This window comes from Staurois parvus, unplaced genomic scaffold, assembly GCF_062004578.1.
Source record: "Staurois parvus isolate SC_StPar_1 unplaced genomic scaffold, SC_StPar_1.0 ptg002703l, whole genome shotgun sequence".
NCBI lineage: Eukaryota > Metazoa > Chordata > Amphibia > Anura > Ranidae > Staurois > Staurois parvus.
Window position 1 is genome coordinate 4,629 of NW_028320499.1, and position 22,236 is coordinate 26,864.

The following is a 22,236-nucleotide window of genomic DNA, read 5'->3' on the forward strand; positions in this document are numbered from 1 at the left end:
TCTCATATCAGCTTTCTGATCTCTAGGAATCTGCAATAATCCCCGGTGATCCTGCCATGGAGGCACTTCCTGTTACAGGGTGACAACGCTCCGCCCTGCTTGCCAGCTGTGCTCCTGTGTTGTCACCCTGTCACATCGACTCCTGATGGAGGTCAAGGCCCATTTATATCACCATCAGAAAACACACCCATGGAGACAGGAAGTGGCTGCAAAGAGGCAGCAGGAGATTTTATGGCATGCAAGTCATTTATTCCAAATGGCTCCTCCTCCTTCTACAAAGTTACAATGTACAGTCTGATCACTGGGGGAGGAGACTGAGGAAATGCCTGCAGCAGACTGATGACATCAGCTCAGCCTAGGCACAATCACTGACTGTAGGTCCTAGAAGTGCCCCGCATCACCCAGACCCCAGAGTGCCCTGCATCACCCAGACCCCAGAGCGCATCGCATCGCCCAGACCCCAGAGCGCCCGCATCGCCCAGAGCGCCTCTCATCACTCAGATCCCAGAGCGCCCCGCATCGCCCAGAGTGCCTCTCATCACCCAGACCCCAGAGCGCCCCGCATCGCCCAGAGCGTCCCGCATCAGCCACAGCGCCCCTCATCACACAGACCCCAGAGCTCCCTGCATCGCCTAGACCCCAAAACTCCCCACATCATCCAAACCCCAGAGCTTCCCGCATCGCCCAGACCCCAGAGCTCCCCGCATCACCTAGACCCCAGAGCTTCCTGCATCGCCCAGACCCCAGAGCTCCCCGCATCACCCAGACCCCAGAGCTCCCCGCATCGCCCAGACTCCAGAGCACCCCGCATCGCCCAGACCCCAGAGCTCCCCGCATCACCTAGACCCCAGAGCACCCCGCATCACCCAGACCCCAGAGCGCCTGCATCGCCCAGAGCGCCTCTCATCACTCAGAGTCCAGAGTGCCCCGCATCGCCCAGAGTGCCTCTCATCACCCAGACCCCAGAGCGCCCTGCATCGCCCAGAGCGCCCTGCATCAGCCACAGCGCCCCTCATCACACAGATCCCAGAGCTCCCCGCATCACCCAGACCCCAGAGCTCCCCGCATCACCCAGACCCCAGAGCTCCCTGCATCGCCTAGACCCCAAAACTCCCCGCATAGTCCAAACCCCAGAGCTTCCCGCATCGCCCAGACCCCAGAGCACCCCGCATCGCCCAGACCCCAGAGCACCCCGCATCGCCCAGACCCCAGAGCACCCCGCATCGCCCAGACCCAGAGCTCCCCGCATCACCTAGACCCCAGAGCACCCCGCATTGCCCAGACCCCAGAGCACCCCTCATCACCCAGACCCCAGAGCTCCCCGCATCACCCAGACCCCAGAGCACCCCGCATCACCCAGACCCCAGAGCACCCCGCATCGCCCAGACCCCAGAGCACCCTGCATCGCCCAGACCCCAGAGCACCCCGCATCGCCCGGACCCCAGAGCTCCCCGCATCACCCAGACCACCCCACATCGCCCAGACCCCAGAGCTCCCCGCATCACCCAGACCCCAGAGCACCCCGCATCACCCAGACCCCAGAGCACCCCGCATCGCCCAGACCCCAGAGCACCCTGCATCGCCCAGACCCCAGAGCACTTCGCATCACCCAGACCCCAGAGCACCCCGCATCGCCCAGACCCCAGAGCTCCCCGCATCACCCAGACCACCCCACATCGCCCAGACCCCAGAGCTCCCCGCATCACCCAGACCCCAGAGCACCCCGCATCACCCAGACCCCAGAGCACCCCGCATCACCCAGACCCCAGAGCACCCTGCATCGCCCAGACCCCAGAGCACCCCGCATCACCCAGACCCCAGAGCACCCTGCATCGCCCAGACCCCAGAGATGCGACCTTTCTACATATAATGACATTACACCGACAACATGGATGACAAACATTCCGAGTTCAGACTGGCCAATCACAAGGAGGACACCCGGCACGGCGACCAGCGAGCCATTCCCATACATTACTGCCGCTGTGGGCGGTGTCAGAGCCGTGCGTCAAATTCACGAAGGCCACGCCCACTACAAACATCAACTCGTGTGGCCAATTCAAGTATTGCTGTGACAGATTCACCGCGGTGTGCCGCCATATTGGATCTGAGAAAAGAGGAGGATAGTGAGACATCCTCCATGTTGCTGCAGATTGGGGGGGAACTGTTCCTCTAAGGCTGCACAATAATGAATGATACATAGAAGGCCGGGAGTGTAACCTGGAATGTCCCCCAGAGATCCCCCATGTGGATGATATATATATATATACTGCATACTATACAGAGATCCCCCATGTGGATGATATATATATATATACTGTATATACTGCATTGTTATACAAAGATAGAGGAAACATGAATGAAACTTCCATTTACTAAAGAAATGATGTATTTTATGTTCTCCATGACGACCAACAACCCACCCCGTGCCCCCCCCCCCCCATCCTCTCCATCACAACCAACAACCCCACCATCATTCCCACCCCGCGCCCCCCCCCACCCTCTCCATCACGACCAAGAACCCAGCCCGCGCCCCCCCCACCCACTTCCCACCCTCTCCATCACGACCAACAACCCCACCATCAGTCCCACCCCGCGCCCCCCCCCCCACCCTCTCCATCACGACCAACAACCCCACCATCAGTCCCACCCCACGCCCCCCCCCCATCCTCTCCATCACAACCAGCAACCCCACCATCAGTCCCACCCCGCATACTCATCCACCTTGCCAACCGCTCCGCTTCTGCCACCCCCCTCTGCCAATCCCTCCACTGGCTCCACCCCCCTCTGTCATTCCCTCCACTGGCCTCCACTCAGTGTCCTCCACCCCCCTCTGCCAATCCCTTCACTGGCTCCACCCCCCTCTGCCAATCCCTCCACTGGCCTCCACTCAGTGTCCTCCACCCCCCTCTACCAATCCCTACACTGGCTCCACCCCCTCTACCAATCCCTTCACTGGCTCCACCCCCTCTACCAATCCCTTCACTGGCTCCACCCCCTCTGTCATTACCTCCACTGGCCTCCACCCCCCTCCGCCAATCCCTCCACTGGCCTCCATTCAGTGTCCTCCACCCTCCTCTGTCATTCCCTCCACTGGCTCCCGATTGCCCAAAGCATAAAATTCAAACTACTAACACAGACATACAAAGCCATTCATAACTCCGCCCCAAACTACCTCACCAACCTGATACCCAAATACCACCCAACCCGTACCCTCCGCTCCTCACAAGACCTCCTACTCTCTAGCTCCCTGGTCTCCTCCTCCCACGCCTGACTGCAGGACTTCTCCAGGACTTCCCCCATCCTCTGGAACTCACTACCCCAATCCATCAGACTGTCACCTACCCTCCTCACCTGCAGGCACACCCTGAAAACCCATCTCTTCAGGGAAGCCTACCCCACCCTCACCTAACAGCCGATCTCCTCCACTCCTCCCACCACTCCATCCAGCCACTTCCTCCTGTACCTCTACCCCCTCCCTCCTAGATTGTAAGCTCCCAGGATCAGGGCCCTCGATCCCCTCGTGTATTGTATTGTTACTGTATTGTCTCATGTTCTGTCCCCCACTATAATGTACAGCGCTGAGCACACCTTTCTGGCGCCATATAAATCCTGTATAATAATAATGTATATATATATCATGCACTCCTCTATGAAAATATGTAAATAAATAAAATTTATAAAATATTAAATATATATACTGTATAACATCGCTCTATAAAAATGTATACAAAATGAAATTAACTAAAATATAGATATATAATATTTTAGAGATTTTATTTTTTCGTACATATTTTTATAGAGGAGTTTCTCTCTCTCTCATAAAAATGTAATTTATAAAATATTATATATATATATATACACATACTACATTGCTATATAAAAATATATACAACAAATTAATTAAACCTAAATGTACTACTTAAGTTAAACTTAAATTTATATATATATATACAGTTGCAAGAAAAAGTATGTGAACCCCTTGGGATTACGTGGAGTTTTGCATGAATTGGGCATAAAATGTGCTCTGAACGTCATCTAAGTCACAACAATAGAAGAACACAGTCTGCTGAACATAATACTACACAAACATTAGATGTTGCCATGGTTTAATTGCACATAACATGTAAACATTCACAGTGCAGGGAGGAAAAAGTCTGTGAACCTTTGGACTTAATAACTGGTTGACCCTCCTTTGGCAGCAATAACCTCAACCAAACGTTTCCTGTAGTTGCAGATCAGACCTGCACAACGATCTGGAGTCATTTTGGACCACTCCTCTTCACAAAACTGTTTCAGTGTAGCAATATTCTTGGGATGTCTGGTGTGAATCGCTCTCTTAAGGTCATGCCACAGCATTTCAATGGGGTTGAGGTCAGGACTCTGACTGGGCCACTCCAGAAGGCGTATTCTGTGCTGTTGCAGCCATTGTTTTGTTGAATGACTTGTATGCTTTGGGTCATTGTCCTGTTGCATCACCCATCCTCTGCGGAGCTTCAGTTGGCGGACAGATGGTCGTACGTTTTCCTGCAAAATGTCTTGATAAACTCTGGAATTCATTTTCCCATCAATGACAACAATCCGTCCAACCCTGAGGCAGCAAAGCAGCCCCAAACCATGATGCTCCCTCCGCCATGTTTCACAGTGGGGATGAGGTTTTGATGTTGGTGTGCTGGGCCTTTTTTTCTCCACACATAGTGTTGTGTGTTCTTCCCAAACAACTCAATCTTGGTGTCATCTGTCCTCAGTATATTCTGCCAGTAGTGCTGTGGAACATCCAGGTGCTCTTTTGCAAACTTCAAACGTGCTGCAATCTTCTTTTTGGACAGCAATGGCTTCCTCCGTGGTGTCCTCCCATGTACCCCATTCTTGTTTCATGTTTTCCTTATTGTAGATGTGTCAACAAAAATGTTAGCATGTGCCAGAGATTTCTGTAGGTCTTTAGCTGACACTCTGGGATTCTTCTTTACCTCATGCAGCATTCTGCGCTGTGCTCTTGCAGTCATTTTTACAGGACGACCACGCCTAGGGAGAGTAGCAACAGTGCTAAACTTTCTCCATTTGTAGACAGTCTGTCTTACCGTGGACACAGGAACATCAAGGCTCAAGGAGATACTTTTGTAACCCTTTCCAGCTTCATGCAAGTCAACAATTCTTGATGGTAGGTCTTCTGAGAGCTCTTTTCTGTGAGGCATGGTTCACATCAGACAGTGCTTCTTGAAACCAGTAAACCCAAAACAGGTGTCAGCAACACGTCCAATATCATCACACTGATTGGAGTCAAGGTTGGCTCACTCCTGGCTCCAATTAGCTCTGGGAGAAGTCATTAAGCTAGGGCCTCACATACTTTTTCCTCCCTGCGCTGTGAATGTTTACATGTTATGTGCAATTAAACCATGGCAACATCTAATGTTTGTGTAGTATTATGTTCAGCAGACTGTGTTCTTCTATTGTTGTGATTTAGATGACGTTCAGAGCACATTTTATGCCCAATTCATGCAAAACTCCACGTAATCCCAAGGGGTTCACATACTTTTTCTTGCAACTGTATAGTCATACACTTGTTAGTTTTATATATATATATATTTATTATTATTAATATATTATTATATGTTGTATATATATTTATTACATTATATATATCATGCACTCCTCCATAAAAATATATAAAAAAAATAAAATTTCTAAAATATTAAATGTATATACTGCATAACATTGCTCTATAAATAATTAAATTAACTAATATATAATATTTTACATATTTTTTTTACATATTTTTATAGAAGAGTGCAAGATTTCTTTCTCTCTCTAATAATAATAATAATAATTATTATTATATACTGTATATATGTTATGCACTCCTCTATAAAACTATGTAAAAAATACATATTTTATAAAGAATAATAATAAATATTATATATTACATTACTCTATAAAAATGTATAAAAGATTAAATCCCCTCCAAAAAAAAAAAATATATATATATATCTATAAATATTACATCAAGAGATATGATGAGATATTATCGGGAGATTTTATATATATATATCATACACTCCTGTGTAAAAATATGTAAAAAATATATATAATAAATATAAAAATTAAACTTAAAATTGCACAAAGAAAAAAAAAATATTCATACTCTTGTTATTAGTATATATATATATATTGTATATATCTCATACAAAAACTCCAAATGTCTCCCCAACTTGTGAAAGTTCGCCCACTGTATGATCACGTTCGTTCTGTCAGAGGGGCCACAGCTTCACACGCACCATTCCGGGGCGCACATGAATTGGTCGCACTCTCTGCCGCGAGTCGCAGGCGTCTCCATCGTATCTCCAGCCCTCTCCATGAATCCCCCGAACATGTTTATAGAATGAGGATACACCGGAGTGGCGGAGTATTTCTCTATCAGAGGCGATTGCACTTCTTCTCATTTACTTTTATTAGTGAATTTTTCTTACAATTTGAAAACTTTTGATCAGCATCCCCCCCCCCGGACCCCCCCCCCCCGGACCCCTTCCCCCCCCCAACACCCCCCCCCCCACATCCGTAGAGGAATTTTTACAAACATGGAAGGCGTAATTGCTACAATGTTGAGTGTCCCGTCATACCGGAGCGATTTGCGCGTTGAAATCGCACCTGAAATCGCATCGGTATGATGGTAGCAATTAAGCCGGCCATGATTGTAAAAACTCCTCTACGGTTTGGGGGGGGGGCTCAGGGGTGGGGAGGGGGGCCTCAGGGGCGTGGGGGGGGGGGGATGCTGATCAAATTGTAAGAAAAAAATCACTAAAAAATAAATCAAAAGCAGTACAATCGCATGTAATGAATGTCAGCGGTAACGTAAGTCGCACGACTTTTTCTGCAGTTTTCCTGCGATTTCACCTACATAGAACACAATGGAAATCGCACCGCAAATTGCAAGGGAACGTTGAAAATCTTCACAAGGGGGGGGAGGGGTCAGGGGGGGGGGGTGCTGATCAAAAGTTTTCAAATTGTATGAAAAATTCACTAAAAAATAAATTGAGAGAAGTAAAATCGCATGTAATGAATGTCAGCGGTAACGTAGTTCCTCGCACGACTTTTTCTGCAGTTTTCTTGCGTTTTCACCTACATAGAATACAACGGAAATCACACCGCAAATTGCAAGAAATCGTTAAAAACGAGTCGCAATAAAGTCTTAAGAAATCGCACCTGAAATTGCACACAAATCGCGCAATTTCAAATCGCAGCGGTGTGACTGCTGATTTAGTGGCCGGTCATACCGGTGCGATTTGGGAATTGAAATCGCATCTAATGAATGTGAATGTCGGCGTCTTAACCTGCGATTGGCCGCGGCGCCATTTCTAAAGTAGTTCTTGCGTGACTTTTTCTGCAGTTTTGTTGCGATTTCACATAGAATACAATGGAAATCGCACCGCAAATTGCAAGGAATCGTTGAAAATCTTCACAAGTCGCAATAAAGTCTTCAGAAATCGCACACAAATCGCGCGATTTTAAATCGCAGCGGTGTGACTGGTGATGTAGTGGCCAGTCATGCCGGTGCAATTTGGGAATTGAAATCGCATCTAAGGAATGTGAATGTCGGCATCTTAACCTGCAATTTGCTGCGGCGCGATTTCTAAAGTCGTTCTTGCGTGACTTTTTCTGCAGTTTTCTTGCGACTTCACATAGAATAGAATGGAAATTGTGCCGCAAATTGCAAGGAATCGTTGAAAATCTTCACAAGTCGCAATAAATTCTTCAGAAATCGCACACAAATCGCAATAAATTCTTCAGAAATCGCACACAAATCGCAATAAATTCTTCAGAAATCGCGCGATTTTAAATCGCAGCGGTGTGACTGGTGGTTTAGTGCCCGCTCATACCGATGCGATTTGGGAATTGAAATCGCATCTAATGAATGTGAATGTCGGCATCTTAACCTGCGATTTGCTGCGGCGCAATTTCTAAAGTTGTTCCTTGCATGACTTTTTCTGCAGTTTTCTTGCGATTTCACATAGAATACAATGGAAATCGCGCCGTAAATTGCAAGAAATCGTTGAAAATCTTCACAAGTCGCAATAAATTATTCAGAAATCGCACACAAATTGCGCAATTTTAAATCCCTCACTTATTGACAGAATAAATCTCTCAGCTGGAGTTTCCATATAAAGAGCACCTGTCATAATGCAAGTTGTGCCGCAGTCATCGCAGTCACAGGACCGCCCGGCGGCCTAAGTCAGTGGCATCAATGCATTTATAATGCAACAACGTATCCAAACAGTAAAAGTTTCTTCTCCTGCGATACCTTCCTGAACGATGCATTTATGAACAAAGATCTTCATTCCTAGCCGCATCCCACTGCGACGTGCGACAAAACTTGCGTTGCGTGGAACTCACGCAGGCGCAGACGCAGCGCGCAGGATTATACATCATGACTCCCCTTCTCTGTACAACTTTTTTAATTTCACGCTCACAAAGAAAAAAAAGTGTTTTTTTTTCCCTCCCTTTTGCTGCGAAATGTTGGAGAGCGACAGACGTCACCGCAAGACTGCGAACGCACCCCACCTGGTTATCGCAACTCGCAAATCTGTCGGCGCTGCGGTGACAAAACGAGAAAAACCACGAGCTGCGAGCGGCCGGATATTCTGTAAAGATCAAATATGAATAATTGCATTTCCTGAGATTAAATTCCACAATTTTGAAACGTATTTAACGCATTATATGCCGTGCGGCGGCGGCACGCGGGGGGGGGGGGCGGGGATGGCCGCGGAACCCTTTACTGTGGTCATAGTCGCGGAATTCTGATCGCTGGCAGGTGCTGCGCATAGAACTGAACCCAACCCGGATCATTCCGTACGTCGGTGCTGCCGGGGGTCGCAAATACTCCCCAAATTGTCCCCATAGGGGCCGTATCACCCCCTCACTTTCTCTGCTCTTACAGCGAAGACCAAGGGGGGGGGGTAAAAAAAAAAGAGCATTCAATCAATACATCTATCAAAAAGTAATTCTTTCCTGCCCCCAGAACAATGCTGCCCCATGCACCTGCCTAGATAGTAAACACAGCTCTAGGGGGACGAGGAATTTAATTAGGGAAGCTGAGATCATTGACCGCGCCGCGTCTGAACATTGGATTACGGCGGATACTTGCGGCATTCTTTGTCCTCTTTTGTTGCCATCCAGAACCTGCCGGTTTGTTTTCAGAACTGCTGAGGCCGCTCCGGCCTGGAACCCGGCAGCTCAATGAGCGCCCAATGACCCGGGATTAAGGAGCCAAGACCTGAAATCCGAGTCCTCTCCGCAGACCCCCAGCAGCAGCAACGCTCCCGCCTAGAGACCCTCCATGATCCTCCCACCCCGTCAGGATTTCCCCGCATGAAGAAAAGTTTTATTACAAACGGCGTCAAACCCCCAAATCGCAAAGCGGTACGGACGCAGCCCCTCAGGGCCAGGAGTGTGCGCCAAAACAGCCGCGCCAGTGTGTTATGCGACCTGTCGCTGCTTAGATGGGGCTTCCCATACAAATTCGGAAAATCACTTTACCACACTAAGGCCTCCACTCATCAGAAACAGGTGAAGCCAGCATAAAAAAAGTAAAATAAATAAACAAAACAAATAAACAATTAAAAAAAAAAATACATATATATATATATATATAAAGTAAAATAAACAAAATAAATAAATATATAATAAAAAAATAAATATATATATATATATATATATATATTAAAATAAATAAACAAAATAAATAAATAAACAATTTAAAAAAATAAATATATATATATATATATATATATATATATATATATATATATAAAAAGTAACATAAATAAACAAAATAAATAAATAATAATTAAATAAATAAATAAATAAATATATATATATATATATATATATATATATATATAAAGTAAAATAAATAAACAAAATAAATAAATAAATAATATTAAAAAATATATATATATATATATATATATATATATATATATATATATATATATATAAAGTAAAATAAATAAACAAAATAAATAAATAATAATTAAAAAAATAAATAAAAATAAAATATATATATATATATATATATATATATATATATATATACAAAGTAAAATAAATAAACAAGATAAATAAATAATAATTAAAATATATATATATATATATGTATATATATATATATATTAAAATAAATAAACAAAATAAATAAATAAACAATTTAAAAAAATAAATAAAATATATATATATATATATATATATATATATATATATATATATATATATATATATATAAAAAGTAACATAAATAAACAAAATAAATAAATAATAATTAAAAAAAAAATATATATATATATATATATGTATATATACAAAGTAAAATAAATAAACAAAATAAATAAATAATAATTAAATATATATATATATATATGTATATCTATGTATTTACTTTATATATATATGTATTTACTATATATATATATTTATATATATATAATAAAATAAATAAATAAATATATATATACATATTAGGTTTGCCAATTACATAACCAACGTGACAAGTTTGTATTCTGGGGGCTAAATGGGGTTTTCATACAAATTTGTCAAATCACTTTTCTCCACTTGATCACACTAGGGCCTCCACTCATCGGAGCTAGGTAAAGCCAGCATAAAAAAAGTAAAAAAAAAGCCAAAAAAAAAGAGAAAGAAAAAAAAATATATATATATATTAGGTTTGACAATTACATAACCAAAGTGACAAATTTGTATTCTGGGGGCTACATGGGGTTCTCATACAAATTCGTCAAATCACTTTTCTCCTAACCATGTTACGGCCTCCACTCATCAGAGCAAGGTGAAGCCAACATAAAAAAAGCAAAAAAAAATAAAATATATGTATATATTAGGTTTGCTCATTACAAAACCAGAGTGACAAATTTGTATTCTGGGGGCTACATGGGGTTCTCATACAAATTCAGAAAAAAATAATTTTTCTCCACTTGACCACGCTAGGGCCTCCACTCGTCAGAGCAAGGTGAAGCCAGCATAAAAAAAGTAAAATAAATAAACAAAATAAATAAATAATAATTAAAAAAATGTTATATATATATATTGTCAAATCACCTTTCTCTACTTGACCACACTAGGGCCACACTAGGGCCTCCACTCATCAGAGCAAGGTGAAGCCAGCATAAAAAAAGTAAAAAAAAAGCCCCCCCAAAAAATACAAATACAAAAAAAAATACATATATATATATATATTAGATTTGCCAATTACATAACCAAAGTAGCATATTTGTATTCTGGGGGATGGGGGCTACATGGGGTTCAAGTTTGGAAAAGAATCACTTTTCTCCGGTTGACCACGCTAGGGCCTCCGCTCATCGGAGACAGGTGAAGCCAGCATAAAAAAATAATAATAAAAAAAATATATATATATTAGGTTTGCCGATTACATAATCAAAGTGACAAATTTGTATTCTGGGGGCTACATGGGGTTCTCATACAAATTTGTCAAATCACTTTTCTCCACTTGACCACGTTAGGGCCCAGGGGTGGACTGACAACTCATGGGGCCCCCGGACAATAGGGGATCATGGGGCCCCCGGGCAATAGGGGAACATGGGGCCCCCAGACAATAGGGGATCATGGGGCCCCAGGCAATAGGGGATCATGGGGCCCCCGGACAATAGGGGATCATGGGGCCCCCGGGCAATAGGGGATCATGGGGCCCCTGTGTCCTTGCCCAAACTCAAAAAAGCCTATGAAAAAGGTACCAGGGGCATCTCATGGGGCCCCCTACTGACCCCGGGCCCTCGGGCAGTGCCCGAGTTTCCAAATGATGAGTCCACCCCTGCTAGGGCCTACACTCATCAGAACTAAGTGAAGCCAGCATAAAAAAAGTAAAAAAAAAAGCTAAAAAAAAATAAATATATATATATTAGGTTGGCCAATTACATAACCAAAGTGGGAAATTTGTATTCTGGGGGATGGGGACTACATGGGGTTCAAATGTGGATAAGAATCACTTTTCTCCACTTGACCATGCTAGGGCCTCCACTCATCGGGGACAGGTGAAGCCAGCATAAAAAAAGTAAAATAAATAAATAAAAAAATAAAATAAATAATATATATATACATATTAGGTTTGCCAATTACATAACCAAAGTGACAAATTTGTATTCTGGGGGCTACATGAGGTTCTCATACAAATTTGTTAAATCACTTTTCTCCACCTGACCACACTAGGGCCTCCACTCATCGGAGACAGGTGAAGCCAGCATAAAAAAAGTAAAAAAAAAAGCCAAAAAAAAAAATATATATATTAGGTTTGCCGATTACATAACCAAAGTGACAAATTTGTATTCTGGGGGCTGCAAATTTTTGGTTTCAACTGACCCCAAAATCAAGGCAAGTTGGCCGGCCTTCAATAAGGAGTCATAGTCACCCCTGAATGTGGGACTGATACACGAAACAAACACAAACCAAATCTATATATATATATATACCAGGGCGGACTGACAACTCACGGGGCCCCCGGGCAACAGGGCATCATGGGGCCCCTGTGTCCTCGCCCACACTCAAATCACACCCAAAAAAGCCTATGAAATGTACCAGGGGCATCTCATGGGGCCCCCCACTGACCCCGGGCCCTCGGGCAATGCCTGAGTTCCCAAATGGTCAATCCGCCCCTGATATATACTCATCTGTATTATAAATTCATAAATATTTTTGTCTCATACAAAACAAAAATACAAAAATATTATTTATATATCAAATACGTTTATACCTAGAGTGACGATGGGAAGGTTTGTATCTTCATATATCTTAGAGTGTAAGCTCCCAGGATCAGCCCATCCCTCCTAGATTGTAAACTCCCAGGATCAGCCCCTCCCTCCTAGATTGTAAGCTCCCAGGATCAGCCCCTCCCTCTTAGATTGTAAACTCCCAGGATCAGCCCCTCCCTCCTAGATTGTAAGCTCCCAGGATCAGCCCCTCCCTCTTAGATTGTAAGCTCCCAGGATCAGCCCCTCCCTCCTAGATTGTAAGCTCCCAGGATCAGGGCCCTCCCTCCTAGATTGTAAGCTCCCAGGATCAGGCCCCCCTATCCCTCTTGTATTGATCTGTATTGTCTCCCATTATATTGTAAAGTGCTGAGCAAACTGTTGGCGCCATAAATCCTGTATAATAATAATTATAATAAAAATAATAATAATAATTGAGAGACTATTTAATACTTTTATAAATATCTTACTCAGCTTGATTGTTACTATCTATCATCCATCCATCTATCTATCGATTATCTATCATCCATCCATCTATCTATTATCTATCTATCATCCATCCATCCATCTATCTATTATCTATCTATCATCCATTCATCCATCTATCTATCGATTATCTATCATCCATCCATCTATCGATTATCTATCATCCATCCATCTATCGATTATCTATCATCCATCCATCTATCTATCTATCTATCTATTATCTATCTATTATCTATCTATTATCTATCTATCTATCTATCTATCTATCTATCTATCTATCTATCTATTATCTATCTATCTATCTATCTATCTATCTATCTATCTATCTATTATCTATCTATTATCTATCTATCTATCTATTATCTATCTATCTATCTATCTATCTATCTATCTATCTATCTATCTATCTATCTATCTATCTATTATCTATCTATCTATCTATTATCTATCTATTATCTATCTATCTATCTATTATCTATCTATTATCTATCTATCTATCTATCTATCTATTATCTATCTATTATCTATCTATCTATCTATCTATCTATCTATTATCTATCTATCTATCTATCTATCTATCTATCTATCTATCTATCTATCTATTATCTATTATCTATCTATCTATCTATCTATCTATCTATCTATCTATCTATCTATTATCTATCTATCTATTATCTATCTATCTATCTATCTATCTATCTATCTATCTATCTATCTATCTATCTATCTATTATCTATCTATCTATCTATTATCTATCTATTATCTATCTATCTATCTATCTATCTATTATCTATCTATCTATTATCTATCTATTATCTATCTATCTATCTATCTATCTATCTATCTATCTATTATCTATCTATCTATCTATCTATCTATCTATCTATCTATCTATCTATCTATCTATCTATTATCTATTATCTATCTATCTATCTATCTATCTATCTATCTATCTATCTATCTATTATCTATCTATCTATCTATCTATCTATCTATCTATCTATCTATCTATTATCTATCTATCTATTATCTATCTATCTATCTATCTATCTATCTATTATCTATCTATCTATTATCTATCTATCTATCTATCTATCTATCTATCTATCATTTATCGATCGATCTAAATATCATTTTATTTATGTAACTGTCATCTACGTATTTATTTATTACCTGGCCTAATCCATACATCGCTGGAGAGATACATTGTATACTTATATACATAATAATCTAAATAAATATCAAATGTGTTGCGCATTATATTACCTTCTGCACATTATACATTTTTAAAAAAAGGAATTATTAATAAGGTCTTTGTATTAAAAAAAAAAATCAAAATAAAAAAAGGTTCCGCGGCGCACAATTTGATAACAGCCACTTAAATGCTTTATAATTGTCTAATATATTCACAGCGAATCTTCTCCCAGATACAGGCATGAGCCCAGACAGTAATATTGGGCGGGAGGGGGGAAGACACTGAATTATGGATTTAAACTGGTAGAAGGCTGCAAAAAAAAAGAAAAGGCCTCAGAAATATGGGAATTTATGGGAAGCGTCACTGGTGACTGCTCTGCCAGCGGACGTCTCCTCTGCCGGTGACGGAGCGTTTGTGATTTAACATGGATGACCGAGCGCTGGCGGAGATGGATGTCCGGGAATTTAATACAGCGATAGAATAAGACGCTCCAGTTTATATTCGAGAACATCTGAAATCTCCAAGTCACAAATACGGCTTCGCAGGAAATCTAATTACCCTCAGAAACAGATTACTGGCTTTTTTTTTTTTTTTTACGCGTTTACGGGTAGTCGGAAATCCCGGGCATTCATAATGAAATGACAGTCAACTTCAAGGCTTTTTATTCCCAATAAATACGTGTTTATAAAATGAAACAGAACAAGTCTATTCATAAGGGGAGATATTTTAAAATATTGTGTATTGAAAAAAAAAACCAAAAAAACATGGGCGCCTCTGAATTAATTTAACTTGCCGTGGATTATTGCAATATACATCGGCATGTAAACATAAATATCATCAAAAAAAAAACACTTTACAAGTATGCTGGGAATTAACCTTTTTTTTTTTTTTTTTTTTTTTTTTAGAAAAGTGCCCGAAAGCCAAAAAAAATCAAGCATGATTAAAAAAAAAAAAAAAAAAAAAATACAAAATAAAAATAAAATAAAAACAGTGTCTGAATTGTTCTTTCCAGTATTCAGTCTCAAAAAAAAAGTTCTTCCTTATGCAATTAGATGTAATTAGTTATTACTCTGTCTGGGATTTATTATAATAAGGAGTGAACTGCGAGAGGGGAGAGGGGTGCAATTCAAAACACAAGGCCCAAGTCCTCCCCGAGCAACCTCAGCCGCGTGATGGAGCTGATAGAAAATTCACGCCTTTCTTTTTTTTTGTTGTTCGAATTAAAAAGAGCGCTACATTGTTAAATCAAATGTGAATTTCAGTGGAATTTATGAAACATCCTACAAAACAAAACTTGAAACGGCTTGCTAGACAACAAAATGGGCAAACCAACAGAAAACCGGACATCAGGAAAAAATCTATCAAGTTTTTCTGCCCAAATAAATTATTTGGATATTATACACATACATTGTATCTATCTCTTTATCTATATATATATATAAAATAATTTCACATCTCACATTAAAATAAAAAAATAATAATAATTTTAGCAGATGCATTGCCTGGCCAGAACCTATTAAAAACAAATAAATAATCACAATTTAAAAAAAAAAAAAAATAATATATATATATATATATATATATATATATATTATTTTATTTTATATATTATTTTATTTTTTTTATGATGGGTTAAATAACAGGTTGGATCTTGTTTTTTTTTATTTCATATATATATATATATATATATATATATATATATATATATATATATATATAAAATATATATATATATATATATATATATATATACACATATATATATATTTATTTATATATATATATATATATATAATATATATTTATATATATATATATGTATATATATATATATATGAAATAAAAAAAACAAGATCCAACCTGTTATTTAACCCATCATCTTTGTAGAGTTGCAATACATTAACAGCACCTGAGAAAATTTCACAACCAAATTATGTAAAAAAGAATCCCAAAATAAAAAATAAAAAAAAAATAGCATGAACTTAATTGTCTGACATATCAATCAGTAGCAATAAACTATGTTTCTGCAATCAACGCCATAAACAATTCATGATTAATATTGTAATTCGTTTTATCATTTTAAATTGAGGCCAAATGTCAGTAATTTTTTTTTTAAGGGTTTTCTTATTAGGCAAAAAAAAAAAAAAAGTAGTTAATACCATTCTTAAATAACTGTTAAAATAGTTTTGTTTTCCTATTTTTCTTTCTTACATGATATGAAATATCATCAATATCAAATAAAAAAGCTTCTATATGACTAAACAAAAATTAAAAAAAAAAAAAATCTTTTTTTTTTTCAACCTTCTTAATATTGCGCACTCCCACCTTCTACACACAAAGCAATTACGCCCCATTTTGAAAAAGTGTTTATTTTTCTTTGTTTTTGTTTTGTTTTGTTTTTTTCTTTTTCTTTTTTTTAATACAACAAATAAAATATTGCTCCCATATAAATTCTAAACTAAACTGTTCGACAAAGAAACATTAACAATATTTTGTGTTGACATGTATTTAATTTTTCAGACAACTTATTTTTTTTTTTTTTTTTTTTTTAAACAGACTGCAGAATTTATTGAAAATAAATAATTGGCAACTGTAATAGGCAATTTGAATAAAATTGTTGAAAAAAGCAACCTTTAATGAAAATAGTGTTTATTATACATCAGATACTAAATGAATAAAGTAAATGATCTTTTTTATTTTTTATTTTTTTAACTTTTTTTTAAATTAACTTCAAAAAAAGTTTTAATATACAAAACTGTACACTTATAAAGTTGGCAGAAATTATTTTTGTTGATTGTTTTCCATTTTTTTTTTTTTTTTTTGGAGGGGGGGAGGGAGGGGAATTTAGCTCCTTAGAGAGAAGGCGTGAAAATGCCACAATGAATTGTAGTGAGGATGAAACCAGCGGTGTCTTTTTCTCCAGTGACCGCAGAACAAGGGCCACAAAAGATTGTGGCTAACGGGGCCAAAGAAAGAACTTTCAACCGGGGCAGCCTTTGTGTTTCTGGATACAAATAAGGCAATTGTAGCATTATGTGTGGAGGATTAAAAACACCAGAAAACACTGAGCCAGGCTTAAGTGCAATGAAGATATGTAGGCTGAACAACAATTAAAGTAAGTGCTTTGCTACGAAAATTAAAAAAAAAAAAAAAAAAAAAAAAAAAAGATTTTTTTTTTCTTTTACTATCATAGTTGTTATTAGTCCTACTTATATTTTTATTGCCCCCATCATTATTTTTTTGTTTTTACTAATGTTTCCGTTCTCATGTTATTATTGTGGCTTACTATCAGTAATGGTAATAATAAAAAAAAAAATAAAAAAAAAAATAATAGCCTAATAAATAAAATGTTGCATGGTTTCGAAAGGATGGAGTGCAGAGATAAATTAATTTGAAACAGGAAAAAACATCAAATATTATTTTACAAAAATTGTAACGTGTAAAAAAAAAAATGTTGAATAGGAGGAGGCAAAGAGAAAGGTTACGGAATATTATCTGACAGAAAAAAAAAAACATTCTGAGAGAAAACAAAAACGAGGGGAGGGTTGTTATTAAAAGAATTATTTTACAAAAATAATTTTGTTTTTTACAAAAAAAAGTAGCTGAATGAATGGGAGGAGACACACAGAGAGAGAAAGGTTACAGAATATTATTTGGCCGGAAAAAAAAAATTCTGAGAGAAAAAAAAAAACGAGGGGAGGGTTGTTATTAAGAATTATTTTACAAAAATATTTTTTTTTTAGAGAGAGAGAGAGAGAGAGAGAGAGAGAGAGAGAGAGAGAGAGAGAGAGAGAGAAAGGTTACAGAATATTATTTGACAGAAAAAAAACATTCTGAGAGAAAACAAAAACGAGGGGAGGGTTTTTAAAAGAATTATTTTACAAAAATAATTTTTTTTTTACAAAAAAAGTAGCTGAATGAATGGGAGGAGATAGAGATAGAGAGATAGAGAGAGAGAGAGAGAGAGAGAGAGCAGAGAGGTTACAGAATGAGTCAGTTAAATTCATATAAAAAGAAAACAGGAAAAACATAAAATATTATTTTACTAAAATAGTAACGTGTAAAAAAAAATGTTGAATAGGAGGAAGCAAAGAGAAAGGTTATGAAATATTATTTGACAGAAAAAAAAACATTCTGAGAGAAAAAAAAACGAGGGGTTGTTATTAAAAATTATTTTACAAAAATAATTTTTTCTTACAAAAAAAGTAGTTGAATGAATGGGAGGAGATAGAGAGAGAGAGAGAGAGAGAGAGAGAGAGAGAGAGAGAGAGAGAGAGAGAGAGAGAGAGAGAGAAAGGTTACAGAATATTATTCGATAGAAAAAAAAAACATTCTGAGAGAAAAAAAAAAACGAGGGGTTGTTATTAAAAATTATTTTACAAAAATAATTTTTTTTAACAAAAAAAGTAGTTGAATGAATGGGAGGAGACAGAGAGAGAGAGAGGGAGAGAGAAAGGTTACAGAATATTATTAGACAGGAAAAAAAAAATTCTGAGAGAAAAAAAAATGAGGGGAGGGTTGTTATTAAGAATTATTTTACAAAAATATTTTTTTTTTACAAAAAAAGTAGTTGAATGAACGGGAGGAGATAGAGAGAGAGGGTACAGAATGAGTCAGTACAAAAAAAAACTGAAACAAAGAGTGAGGGGGTTGTTATTAAAATGATTTTTTTTACAGAAATAGTAAGAATAGAAGCAGAATAATGATTTATAGAAGTAGTAGTACAGGCAGGGAGGGTACCCCCCCCCCCCACCACCACCACCACCTCCAGCAGGTGTACTGGGAACTATGACAGTGAATTTAACACTTCTGGGATAATCACAGGTCAGATTTTGAAAGCTAAAAAAAAAATAAAAAATTAAATAAAAAATTAAAAAAATTAAAAAAAAATTAAAAAAAATTTAAAATATTTAAAATAATAAATAACCTGCTAGTGCTGACATGATTTGCATGTGTGTGACCGCGTGGACATGATAAATAAGGAACTGAAGAAGAATGATCGATCACCGTGTAAGGTGTTCAGGGCACATTTTTAGGTCCCCAGTATTCTGCCACCACTGGGAGAACATTCCATAGACACCGCTGGGACCAGTGACATCTGTGAATTTTGATTGCAGCAAGAGAACAAAACCCAAAGAGAGAGAAAGGGGGGGGGGGAGAGGTCTGAGAACACCCCCTCCCTCCCTTCCCCAGACCTACAGAGACCCCTCTGTCACACCGAACCTCTTCCATATACAACAAAAGCTACAAAATAAAAATATATAAGATGCATAATGATACGTGATAGTGAATACATGACATGCAGCAATGCTCCATAGACAGCCTTGGATTATACATAATGCTAGGACATACAGAAGATACACTTGTGGTTTGTTTGTTTTTTTAGCCTGGAAACTCTTAAAAAAATGAAAAAAAAAAATGATCAAAAAAAAAATGAAAAAAATAATAAAATAAAATGAATTAGAAATTGTTGCAGAAGAAGAAGGTGGATGGTTTTTCCATCTCAGATCTTGGACCATCTCAGATGTTGGATCTTGGACCATCTCAGATGTTGGATCTTGGACCATCTCAGATGTTGGATCTTGGACCATCTCAGATCTTGGACCATCTCAGATGTTGGATCTCGGACCATCTCAGATCTTGGACCATCTCAGATGTTGGATCTTGGACCATCTCAGATCTTAGACCATCTCAGATCTTGGACCATCTCAGATCTTGGGACAGCAAAGACACCTCCAGACACAAGAAAACCCATTCCCAGACTTTGAGGTTCTCCATAAAACAATGGCGGCTAGAACAAAAAATTAATTTCTCTTTTTTTTTTTTTTAAATCTCTAATAAAAGGAAGGTCACCTGATAGATTCTGCTGTGGTCAAGGCGCTGGAAGGCAGAGAGGCACACAAGTCTCTGGGAGAGGACAAGACAAGAAGTGTCCAGTAAACATCTTGGCTAGAATAGGTCATTCTGGTATTGCCATGTCTGGAGCTCCAAGCTCCTGGAGTCTTCTACTGAATTTTATTTTGTATAAAGTTTCTTTTTTTTAATGTTTCCTTCCTCCAGAAGAGAATATAAGTTAAGAAAAAGCTCTTTTTTTTCATTTTTGTTCTTTTTTTGTTTTTTAGGAAAACTCCAGAGTCCATGTTGTCCAGGTGTCCTCTGGTCAGAGATCATGGCAGGATGAGTCTGATTTGACGCTGTGGGAGAAGACTTCGTGTTGTTGGGGGTCTCCTGGTGGGGTCATCCTTTTCTCTTTCTGTCTCCTGTTACAGAACCAGACCCGGACCACCTCCTTCTCCAGCTGCAGGCTGTCTGCCAGGGAGGAGATCTCCTGGGCTGCGGGTTTGGGGCATTTCAGAAAGTGGGTCTCCAGCACCCCCTTGACACTCACCTCTATGGAGGTCCTCTTCTTCCTCTTCCTGCCCTGAGCTGCGATCTTGTCTATGCTGGTGGGGCTCCCAGTGGAGGAGTCAGCCTCCTCCAGCCACTTGTTCAGAAGGGGCTTCAGCTTGCACATGTTCTTGAAGCTGAGCTGGAGGGCTTCGAACCTGCAGATGGTGGTCTGGGAGAAGACATTCCCATAGAGGGTGCCCAGTGCCAAGCCCACGTCAGCCTGGGTGAAGCCCAACTTGATCCTCCTTTGTTTGAACTGCTTGGCAAACTGCTCCAGCTCGTCGGAGGTGGGGGTCTCCTCGTCGGAATGGTCCTGGCAGTGGTGGCTGTTGAGGTCCCCATGCTCGGTGGCATCTCTGAGCACCGGGTGTAGGCTTTGGGTGCTCACAGTCTGGGGTGGTGGTGGGGTGAGGGCACCATGGTCCAGCATGCCACTGACACTGAAGCCAGGCTGGGAGTAGATGGCCTGGCCGCTGGAGGTCAGAGAGGGGTTGTTATGGACCGGGCTGGCCCCCCAGGCGTTCGGGTGGTTGGCATGGGGCGACCTGTGGTGGATGATGGCCCCTAGCTGGAGATCTTCTCTACCAGGCTTGATGTCCTGCTGCTCCAGGGGGCTGCTAGCCCAAGGGTTGACATCGGCCAGGCTGCTCATCCAATGGTGCCCCAGAGGGTGGCCATTGCTGGGCACCCCCTGCAGGTAGTCGGTCTGCAGCAGCTTCTGGGGGTTCCTGAAGGGGCTTCCCTGCTGCATGCTGCCAGGTTCTGCATGGACCAGGGCTGGGCTGCTCAGGAGGCTGTAGGGATTGGAGGCAGCTGTGGCCATTTCGGCTCCCCTGCCAGTCAGAGTGTGGCACAGGCTCCAGCCCCTGACATCTACAAGGTAAGGGGAGCCTGATCAGTGACAGCACCCCCAGCCAATGGGGACCGCCGGGGGGAGGGACTCTGCCTGCACAGCAGCTTGGCACTGGCAGGGGTTAACTGCTGCTGAGGAGGAAGTCTTCATTGGCTCCTGAGAGTGCCGGGGATTAACCCTTCCCTGCCTGCAGGAATCTGGAAATATTCTCCACTGTCTGCCTACATATTCACCCCTTCCCTGAACATTCACCCCTTCCCTGATTATTCACCATTTTCCTGAATATTCACCCTTCCCTGGAAATTCACCCCTTCCCTGAACATTCACCCCTTCCCTGGAAATTCACCCCTTCCCTGAATATTCACCATTTTCCTGAATATTCACCCCTTCCCTGAATATTCACCCCTTCCCTGGAAATTCAACCCTTCCCTGAATATTCACCCCTTTCCTACATATTCACCCCTTCCCTGAACATTCACCCCTTCCCTGAATATTCACCCCTTTCCTACATATTCACCGCTTCCCTGAACATTCACCCCTTCCCTGAATA

General features: G+C 40.2%; 1 protein-coding gene across 1 annotated transcript; it reads right to left on the minus strand.

Moving 5' to 3' along the window:
- Positions 1 to 18,410: 18,410 nt before the first annotated feature.
- On the minus strand, positions 18,411 to 21,692 carry LOC149429421 (POU domain, class 3, transcription factor 4-B). The gene has a single exon (XM_089666430.1). It carries the CDS (start codon positions 21,654 to 21,656, stop codon positions 20,604 to 20,606), a length of 1,053 nt encoding a protein of 350 aa, XP_089522556.1. The 5' UTR covers positions 21,657 to 21,692; the 3' UTR covers positions 18,411 to 20,603.
- Positions 21,693 to 22,236: the final 544 nt, after the last annotated feature.

Coding starts and splice junctions, on each gene's coding strand:
- LOC149429421 (XM_089666430.1), bottom strand. CDS start 21,656: ATGGCCACAGCTGCCTCCAATCCCTACAGCCTCCTGAGCAGCCCAGCC.